Genomic DNA, 10,623 nt, shown 5'->3' with positions numbered 1-10,623 from the left:
GTGTAGGAGTTTATTTATTTCAGCCAACAGGACACAATCATGCCATCTTAACCAACCACATTAGCTGATTTGTGATGAAACTGTCTGTTGGTTCATCCGACCCTCCCTCCCCTCCCCAAATCTCCAGACACTGTCCATATTTTTAACCTAACCGATAGTTTACACAGTGTTATGTCTATGAACACAATTGCACACTTAAAATACACACGCACACTTACATCATACCGTGAGTAATAATCACATCAACAAGTAAATTTCATCTGCTGTTACATTCATCATCACGCTGGCAGATTGAGATATTTAATTACCGACTACGTGTCAGTCATTTCAGGCGCATAATCAGTAATTATGTCACTACTAAGCACTCCAATTAAAAGCACCATATGGACATGCACGCAATCTGCAAGTCGTCAAGCAAAACAGTCACAAAAAAAAATTACACACATACATAGCAAACATAAAAACAAAAACAACTGCAAGAAAACAATGAAATCAAGCGAAATACCACAATGTGCAAAAGCCTCCTCGGAGGTCGCCATCTAAATCCGTAGCAACATTTCGACGCGGCCCTCCTCTTTTGTGGTTTTTATACATTAGCCTTGTCACAAATGTAGGGGGGAAAAAAACACCTACCACCAATACCATATCATTAAAAAAAAAATCAATCAAAATTCGGGCTTATTATAAAAGGTAGTTAAATAATACTACTACTACTAATAATAATGTCAGTAGTTTAATAGTAATAATAATAATGTCAGCTATATGTTTGTTCGTTAGCTATTGTAAGGCTTTTTATACTGTGCATGACTCCTCATACTACTATGCGGCTCTATTGTGGTTTTCCTGCAATAAACCCAAACTTCATTCCAGCACAACAGCTAATATCTAAAAATAAAGAAGAAAACAATTCTTTTATACATAAGGTTGAACGCCAGAACCCAAAAATTAGAGGAAACTAAAAAAACGCCAACCACACAGTTAACCACCATTCCGACGCAAAAGGTAAAGTCTAAAAAAAAAGAAATTATTTAAGTACAGAACGTGATGAACTATTTCATCCTAAACTTGAGTTTATTTTAAATACACTTTTTCCCCCAAGCATATTTGTAAGGATTAGTCAAAAAAAAAAAACTGCAAAGAGCTTATTGTCAAAACTCAACATCAGAAGTAATAATGTAAATAAACTTCACTAAATGCAAACCGCCATTCCAGCTAGACAGCTAACACGTAGAAATAGACAAAAAGGAATTCCTGACTATATACGGATAAGTTTTAACCAAAAATTTCAGGGTAAATGCGATTGGCAAAAGAGTGTTTTGAGTTTGTAACAAATGCTGACGTAGGCTAATTGTCAAAAGCGTAACAATTAACTATGCAGCTCTCATTTAAAAACAAAGATGGAAAAAAATCCTTACAACATTCAGTGGAACGTCAGAACTCGAACAGTTTTCAAATTGGATGATTTCAAATCGAATATCAGAGGAAAACGTGATTCATTTGTATTCATTTGTTGTTGTTTTTTTTTTGTTTATTTAGGTTAGCTTCGTGTTTTATTAGTCCCCTAAAAATGGCTTTTTGTGTTTCTTCACCACCAAATACGGGAGGATGGGAGTGTGAAGGCAGCCCCCAAGTTACTATCAGAATTGTAACAATGATGACTCTGATGTCATCTCGCATTTCATTATCTCAATGCGTGGAGCTGCATCAACTGTGCAAACACGCAACATTGTCCTGCTTCACCGACTTCTATCTGAAAGTTTCTAATGCAGCCAGTGTGAAAATGTACCCAAAATCCAAACAAATCATCAAAATGGAATCGGCTTGTGTTCGACTTCCGAGGGTCCACTGTGTGTCACATTTCTGCGGCTGTCTGACTTGTCTCTTAACACTGTTTCATCTCCCCCTTAAATTTAGCACAACTTCTGTGGCGAATTCTAACCCCCCAAAAGTCTCTGCCCCCCTAAACTTTCTGCTGCATCTCCATGTGCTGGCTGCTTTGTCCCTTCCCGTTCATGTTGTACGCCGAGCTCTTCTGTTGCCGCCGCCGGTAGCACCACACCGTCAATATGATAGCTGCTACCACCACGCAAACCGCCGCAATGATGGCCGCCACGGTGGGGCCCCGGCGGGAGGTGCTGGGCGGCGGGCAGTTCTCCCCGATGCATACCGCCTCACCCTTCTCGCCCTCCACGTCACCCCTCTCACCAGTCTCACCGGGCAAATTGTGCAGGGTGTGCTCCCCGTCAAGGTTGTTGCTATCCTGTGCCGGATCCGGGAAGGGGTGTTGAGTGAGGTCCAGGAGCCACGAGTGGGTGGGGACCATCTGCTGGGTGTTGTACTCCAGGGTGTCCGAGGAGGAAGCGGGGTTGTCCGGAGTGGTATCCTGTGGGTCGGATTCAGGTGTTTCTTGGACGCTGGCGTCTGGGGTGAGTTCTTCTACCTCATTCGGGTGGGCGGCAACCGGGTGTCCGTCCAGCCAGGTCTCGTCTGTGGTGGTAGGTACTCTCGTGTCGTCCCGGGTGGCGTTCTGGCTGGTTGCGCTTGTTTCAGGAAAGACGACGTGTTGGTGGTCATCGTCTTCGAAGCTATCGTGTTCTGCACGGCTATCGTTGCCGCCCGGCCTTCCGTCCTCTGTATCGTGGTTACGGTCTTCGCCATCGTGGTCTTCATGATTATCGTGGTCGTAATGATCATTGTGATCATCGTGGTCTTCATACTGGTGGACATGATCATCGTGATCATGGTTTTCGTGGTCATATTGTTCATCGTGATCGTCATCATCGTGGTCAAACTGTTCTTCATGAATGAGGTCATCGTGATCGTCGCGGTCCAGATGCTCGTCTGAACCATCCGGATGCTCCTGGAGATGGCTGCCGTCCTCGTGGACACCACGTTCCTCAGAACTGTTATTCTGACTGGCAGAGCGAACCTCCTCATGCTCGCCCATGTCATAGTGATCATCGCGTTGGTCTTTGTAGCTGTCTACTTTGTCCAGTCCTTCCTGCTGAACTGGAATTTGTTCCACTTGACTCCCATCACTGTGATCCAGACTCTCTTGTCCGTGGTCATTGAGGTTCTCCTCCGACTGACTGCCAGAGGATCGCTGCGTGGGTGTTAGGGTAACGGGGTCCACGGAGACCGGGTGCTGTTCCTGCTGCTGTTGGAAGGCCTCCGAGGGGAACCAAAAGAGGTGTTTTTGCGACAACAAGGAGACAGGCGGGTCTGTGGACGCCGTTGTCAACACCTGTTCCTCCTGCCCCCAACCCAGATGCCCAGCAGAGTCCTCCACAGCCCGTTCTTTCTCACTTCCCCTCGTCTCTTTAGCATCCCCACCGTCTCCTCCCACTTCGTGCTGACCGTCCAGGTTTGGAACCTCTTCCTCTCTTTGAAAGCTGATCTCTTGTAGCTCCCGGTCCCTGGGTTCTTCTGAGTCGGTCGTGGGTCCGTGACCCTCCGCAGTCCTGTCGTCCTCATTCTGGTGGTCCGTATCGGCATACCTGAACTGGTCCTCGTAATCCACGTGGGTCTCGGTTGAGTCTGCAAGGACACAAAGACGATCAGTTTTCTATGGTCGCCAAAACTCAAAAATCTCTTTGGAAGTCGTAAAGATGTCAGTCACAAAGCTAAATGGTGCTTACTTTTATATAGCGCTTTTCCACCTTTACAAGGACCTCAAAGTGCTTTACATTCGACTACTCATTCAGCTATTGATGACTCATCAGGAGCAATTGGGGGTTCAGTATCTTGCTCAAGGATACTTTGACATGGTCACAATGGCATGGGATTGAACCCAAAACCTCTGGATTGGCAGACGACCACTCTACCCACTGATCCACGCCGCCCCGGTTCAAGTCACAAAGGACTGAACGAACAAACTAACTAAGGAATGAACAAATATGGGCACCAATGAACTAAGAAATGACCAAGTGTAAGGCCTGCACGTGGATCTGAAATCCTTCGGTTTCTATGACGACCCATTTCCAATTCAACCCGATGTGAGGTACACGTGCACGTCCTCTCAGCTTTCAGACCACTTTGTATTTTCTTTCTTCTATCTTGGCAGCAAATCGGGCCACGCCACGGCATGTCGCACCCGGGTGTCACAGCAGCCATTTTCATTTGGATTCACAAGAGATACGTTGTTCTCGCAAAGGGCAGGAATCGAGTGGAGGGTCACTGGACCCTCCACTCCACTCTTTTTTTTTTTTTTGTACCTTTGACACAAATCTGCACCAGCCCGTACCACTCTCCACAGCTATCGCACAGCAAGCTGAAGGTACGGTGGCCGTTGGGCATGACGTAGCCTGGCACGCATGTGTAGAGGAGCTCGTCGCCGAGTTCAAATCCGCTGTGACCCTGAAGGCGGGCGTTGGGGAAGGAAGGCGGGTCGCCGCACGGCACGCCTGTTGCCAACAAAAAAAATGACATCATACAATTTTGTTGTCCCTCTTTGATTGGCGGATTGATTTACTGACCTTTGTCTTTGATGCAGAATCCATTAAAGGTGGTGGTGTCGCCTGTGGCGTTTTCTGTCTTCACGTCCACAGCTTTTAGCGATCCACCCACGTAGTTGCACACTGTGGTCCTGGAATGAGATACCTGCTGGATTACGAATTTACTTGTGACTAAATGTGAGCTTAATGTCGGTTTTCCCGATAGGCACACAAAACAATAAGGTAACTAAGAAAACAATATGACTAACGAACTAGCTGAATAAACAAACAAAAAGGCTATTCAATATAAAATGCATTTAGGAGAGAAACTTCTGCTCGAGTGCATGTACGACCCATGCAAACATTCGCCCGCCGTTTATTCTGGTGGAGTTCCTTCTGCAAATATTATGTCAGCATATCAAGAATGCCGCCTGTGCAATGTGGCATGTCTTTATCGCAACACAAGTTAACGTTCCCATGCACGTCAGTCTTATAGAATCAATCGTGGACTCGACTCGGTCTCCTGACAGAAAAACAGTTCCCCATCTCTGCAATTCAAGGCGTCGCTAATTGTTGGGAATGCGAGACAGCGAAAACTCTTGTGAGTCATACGCTGCAAGAGTGTGTCGGCGTCAACATGGGCTTATAAGGACAAAATTCAGGCAACCAGCGCAGGACAAAAGTGGGCATTAGAAAGTCATTTCTGTACTAGTTTGTTGTGTAATGTGTATTCCGTGTGTGTTGAGGTTGGTTGGCATGCCGACAGCATAAGTCTGCCAGGTAAGAGACAGATGTTAGGTCGTGTTACGTATGTTAATGTAAACATTTAGAAGAAGCCAACTTCCTGGTTCCTGGAAGATGATGTCAGTGGATGGATGGAGTGTGCCGTTCACATCAAAATTGAACAACAACGGCAAATATTGAAGTAATCCTTTTCAGAACTATAATTTGACTGGCTATGCAACTAATGGATGAACTCACTAACTGACCTAACCAAGTTAGAATGAACCCACAAACTACTAACAAATGAACTGACAGGCTAATTGTTTAGCTAACTGATGGACAAGCTAACTGATTGATGAATTTACTGACTGACTAAATATCCAATCAACAAGGTGGTGTACATGTTCTTCTGCACTTGGCAGAGGTGATTTATTTGGGAAGAATTATAAATAGTGACAAATTGAGATATTTCCAGTATTAGTACTTGTGTGTGTTCCAAACAACCACAACTTCCAAAAACACCCCTCCAAATCCCCAGAAATGGAAAGTTATACCGTCATTGTGGTGCGTTTATGTTATAAGCGATGCCCAAAATGGCATCTGACGGAGCACTTTTCCCGGCAGTGCTGGTTTGACACATCCCCACCATGTTTCACACCTCCCGGTGTCATCCGTCTGTCTGGTCTGAGGCCTTTAGCACCCTTTTAGCGCCGGCCTTCACGCACTGAGTTGGCCGTGACATCACAGAAGGAAAAAACATTGGCGCTCTCCTTGTTATCTTATCGCGCTAATGTGGTGTTAGCTTGCTCATGAAGGAATTTCCTTCAATTTGGTGCATGACTCTCCTCGCTGTAGTCATTTCCCAATGGGAGACCAGGATTCTAATGAGCTATTTCCATTTATATCAGAACTAAGACCAACATTTAACATGCTGCTTTCATGGCATATATCCAGACGCAATCAGAGAAGTTGCTTTTGCGTAATACTAACAAACTCATGAACTAACAAGCTAACATGCGATAACAAACTACCAGAAAGAACACATTAACAAACAAATGTACTGGCTCTGAACTAACCAACAAACTAATAAATGAACAAACGTATTAATAAACGGGCTAACAAACTCAACAACACATTAATAAAGTAACTGACTAACAAACAAATATGAATAAAATAATGCAAAAATAAACTAACCAACTACGGTACAACTGAACACACCAACTATATGTAACAAACTCGTGGCTACGTCCAATGTACGTAAACTAATGAACATACAAACTATGTAACAAACTGACACATGGAACTAATGCCAACAACTAAACTAAAGAAATAACTAATACAACTGATAGACTATGTTGCAAAATATGACAATCTGGCAAACTAATAACAACTGAACTCTAAATAAAATAAAGAAAATTAGGGAACTAGTCTATTAATTAACTAACCAAATCTCTAACCTGTTGAAACTAACGACAACTGAACTAACTTTAATAATGTGCTTACAAACAATTGAAAACAAAACAATCTAAGTAGCCAATCTGACAAGCTAATGGCAATGATTTAACTAAGTAACTAACGAGCAATTGAGCTAACTAGTCAAACCTGACATCTCTGTTGATGATGTTTCCACCCATAAGTGTGCTTGTTCCTTGTGTGCCCCGTTGCCATGGCAACAGATGTCGACGTGACACTCCGGCTCAGAATTTCCTCCTCCTCGTCCTCATCTTCCTTCTCCGGGAAGGAACATAGCAATCTTTTCTCCTGTCACACTGTCGTTGAAAAGCAAAAAGGCAGACACGGCAGCAGCTTGTTTCTTACCCGAGAGAGCCGCCGTAAAGCCAACCGCGGGTACACAAAGAGAAGAAGCACTCCATGACGGCGTGCCGTAGCTCCGAGGCCGACGCCAGGCGGGCCTGGCGGGAGGCGCAGGTCTGCTCGGCTTCACGGAACGAAGAACTGGACGACGAGTTGCCGAGCTCCACCACAAACACTCGACCTGCAACACAAGTATGGACTTATTACCGTAATCAGCTTTTCGTTGATGAAAAAAAAAAAAGACCAATTAAGCGCTTGACTGTAGATTTAATTTACATAATCCATTTTTTTAAAGGCATTCAAAGATTTTCATGAGTTTTTTTATTATTATTTTTTTTAATATTTCATTTACTGTGTATAGGATTTTTAGAAATTTTCTAATTTTATTTATAGAGCACTTTTCCATGTACCCAAACTAAAGCCATTTGTATTGGCAAAAATAAATCATGTTTAAAAAAATTTACACATCGAGTACATTTTCTTTCTGTGGGCTAATAACTGCATTTACTACATCACGTTAAACTGGTTACCACATTTACGTCATTAGTTTGTATATAAACAGCAAATGGATGCCTTCTTAAAATAATTGCCTAAAAGTCTTTTTTTTTTTTTTTTTTTAGATTTTTCAGAAAACACAAAACAACCATTTGCATCAGAAGGAGATGATTTAGGCAAAAAAAAAAAAAAAAAAAAGACAGGCAAAAAATCTTAATTCCACTATACACTACTCAAGACATACGAATTTGAAGGTTAATTTGTCAAATTTAAACGATTTTTTTTTTTTTTTTCATTTTAAAAAGAACATTGATTGTGTTGATGAAAGTTGCCTTCCTTACCATCTGCATGGACGACAGAAGCCAGCAAAAGACAAGCAAAGCATCCACGGAAGCCCAACATCCTTCTCCTCACTCAAATCTTTTCTTCTTTTCTAAAAATCTTCCTGTAACAATCACCACAACTTCCTCCAGAGGCTGCCGAAGTGAGACTGAGCGAGGAGGAGGTGTGATGAGGATGAGGAGGACCACGACGATGATGATGATGATGATGAGGAGGAGGCCAAGGGTCCAGTTGGTAAGCGGATGGAGAGCATCTGTGAAAAGTCGCACTTTGCCGCGAGTCCGATGAGGATTCAAGTATTCCCTGCGTGATTATTGCACACTTGAAAAGTTTTGAGCCTGCCCTTATGTTTGGCTTCAATTTGTGGAAAATCACAGCAACAGTTTCCCATTTATGAGACGGTGTGCACACTTATGCAACTTTATTTGAATTGAGCTGAAATGTCCACTTTGCCCAGACAGACCCTTTCTTCCTCCTCTTCCTCTTCGTCATCCGTGCGTGTGTGATAAAGACCCACGAACGCGGTGTTGATGGAGATTCTGAAGACTGCGGCCATTGTTCCACCAAGCTGCGGCAGGAGATTACATTTCCGAGAACGCTGTGAACGTTGTAGAAAAAAAACACTACTACTCCCACCATCGTACTTCATTCCCACACTCAATGGTTTGGTTTCCCTTTTCTGACGCCAAACATTCCCCAAAGACATTCTGTTTACTTCATGTTCTTTGCGTTTGATCAGAAGCAGTCAGCAATGCATGTAACAGGAGTGATTCGCTGATTTGATGTCCCACTTCTGTCGCCAAATTTTCTCCATCCAGCAGTAGCTCATTTACTTGGGATCCTACTTCTTTTGCCAATTATTTTACAACGAATTTAAGTGAAATTTGCTCAAACTCCATCATTGACTCATTTATTTGGTTTCCTACTTCTGTTGCCAAATATTCTACAACAGGAAGAAGTCTGTGACAGCAGTGACTCACTGATTTGGTTTCCAGTTTCTGCCACCAACTATTCACAACATTCAAATGAAATTAGTCCCTGTGACAGTATGGTTTCCCACTTCTGTCACAAAATCTTAACAATATAATAGCCAGCAGTACAATACCATTAGTTCATACGACAGCAGTGACTCACTGATTCGGTGCCCCACTTCTGCCACCAAATCCTCTCAATTAAATATGTCCATGTGCCAGCATTGATGCATTTATTTGGCATCCTACTTCTGTCGCCAAATATTCTGCAATAATAAAATTAGTCCACATGCCAGCAGTGACTCTTTTAGTTTCCTATTTCTCTCACCAAATATTCTGCAACAAAGTCTATGTGACAGCAGTGACTCACTGATTGGTTTCCAGTTTCCGTCACCAAATAATCACCACAACAGAATAAAATGGGCCCATGTGATAGCAATTTGGTTTCCCACTTCTGTCACCAAATATTCTCCATGAAAATGAAATTCTCCATGCGGCAACACTGGCTCCATCATTTTGTGTCCCACGTCTATCGCCAAATATCCACCTCAACAAGAAAATGAAAATAAAATTAGTCCATATGGCAGCAGTGCCTCACTGATTTGGTTTCTCATTTCTGTCACCAAATACATTAACTCCTACTGATTTCCTTTCACCTGCTGTTGATTGTCAGGTTTTTTTTTGTTTGTTTGGTTTTTGTTTTAAGGAAATGCACCTAACGTCAGTGACACACACCCATAGGACCATTTGAAAGACATTTAAAAAAAAAATAGTGTGAAAACAGAATGACAAGACGATGATTCATACCCCACCCTTGGTTGTGGTCTTGGTTGAGGCGGGTGAGAATTGTGTTGTGCGACGTGCACGCAAACATGGCACAGGTGTGTCATCTAGCTAGAAGCGCACACCCAGTCGCACAATTTGCGAACAGGACCGATGTGGCCCTCGGAGTCACCGACAGGAAGTCAGAAGAGGTCAGAGGAAGGAAGGATGATTTGGTCGCCGTGGCAACAGCACCTTGTGATGGTCAGGGAGAAAGGAGACGTACTGTAAATTGGGAGGTCGCGGCTAAAAGTGACACCGGAAGTCGCCGTCTATGTCTCAGCTCATGGTTCTGAATGGAAAGTTCGGCACCAAAGTGCAAGGCGTACTTGTGGTTGCGTACAACTAAATTAGATTTTGTTGCACTCTTGTGAAGCTTTTGACTGCAATGAGTGAGTCTTAAAGGGCATTATTAAATTGGGCCTTCAAATATGCCGTGCAATACTGCCACCTCCTGTCTGCATGTGGAAAATGCTGCTGGACCAAAATTGACACTTTTCGACAGAGGGTTAGCTAAAAATGCGATGTGTTCACAATGAACCAAAAACATTCAAAGTAATGGTAAATGGGAAACAGCATACACCTTGGCACAATTACAGTGCCACTAATTTACCACAAATAAAGTTCAAGGGTGTGCAGACTTTTTATATTCACTGTACACGCGTTTCATCAGTATATAATTCCTCTACATTTAGAAGAATTTAAAAACAAAAAAACAAATAAACAATAAATGATGGCTGTTCGTTTGGCTGGCAACTAGTTCTGGGTGTACCCTGCCTACTGCCCGAAGCCAGCTGGGATAGGCTCCGCAGCAGCCCCCGCGACCCTTGTGAGGAGCAAGCGGTTAAGAAAATGGATGGATGGATTAACAATAAATAATTAACACGCTCAAAAAGTACAATATAACCAACAGGTGAAATGACTAACAAGTGATTAAAATATGAAATCATAAAAGAAACATATACGTTAAAAAAAATACATTTAGCCAAATTTGCTTAAATGAAAATACAATCGTGTACATA

The 10,623-nt window shown here is 43.0% G+C and overlaps 1 protein-coding gene across 2 annotated transcripts; it reads right to left on the bottom strand.

Moving 5' to 3' along the window:
• Positions 1 to 129: 129 nt before the first annotated feature.
• susd5 (sushi domain containing 5) lies at positions 130 to 8,022 on the bottom strand. 2 transcript variants are annotated; one of them, XM_077506436.1, is made up of 5 exons: positions 7,808 to 8,022; positions 6,975 to 7,152; positions 4,476 to 4,585; positions 4,215 to 4,403; positions 130 to 3,537 (listed from the first exon to the last, which is right to left on the bottom strand). In XM_077506436.1, the coding sequence occupies exons 1-5, from the start codon at positions 7,866 to 7,868 to the stop codon at positions 1,961 to 1,963; spliced, it is 2,115 nt and encodes a 704-aa protein (XP_077362562.1). In that variant the 5' UTR covers positions 7,869 to 8,022; the 3' UTR covers positions 130 to 1,960. The 2 variants fall into 2 exon arrangements, with proteins under 2 accessions (XP_077362562.1, XP_077362563.1); XM_077506437.1 differs by lacking the exons at positions 6,975 to 7,152; positions 7,808 to 8,022 and adding an exon at positions 6,759 to 6,881.
• Between the last annotated feature and the right edge of the window lie 2,601 nt (positions 8,023 to 10,623).

The sequence above is a fragment of the Festucalex cinctus genome, chromosome 19 (genome assembly GCF_051991245.1).
Source record: "Festucalex cinctus isolate MCC-2025b chromosome 19, RoL_Fcin_1.0, whole genome shotgun sequence".
Taxonomy (NCBI): domain Eukaryota; kingdom Metazoa; phylum Chordata; class Actinopteri; order Syngnathiformes; family Syngnathidae; genus Festucalex; species Festucalex cinctus.
This window is presented reverse-complemented; position numbering and strand designations above follow the sequence as displayed.

Bases quoted from the DNA above. Each gene is read 5' to 3' on its own strand.
- susd5 (XM_077506436.1), bottom strand. From the start codon at position 7,868: ATGTTGGGCTTCCGTGGATGCTTTGCTTGTCTTTTGCTGGCTTCTGTC. The intron at 7,153-7,807 runs GTAAGGAAGGCA...CTTGTGTTGCAG, and splicing joins TTCTGTCGTCCATGCAGATG to GTCGAGTGTTTGTGGTGGAG. The intron at 4,586-6,974 runs GTAAGAAACAAG...ATCTCATTCCAG, and splicing joins CTTTACGGCGGCTCTCTCGG to GACCACAGTGTGCAACTACG.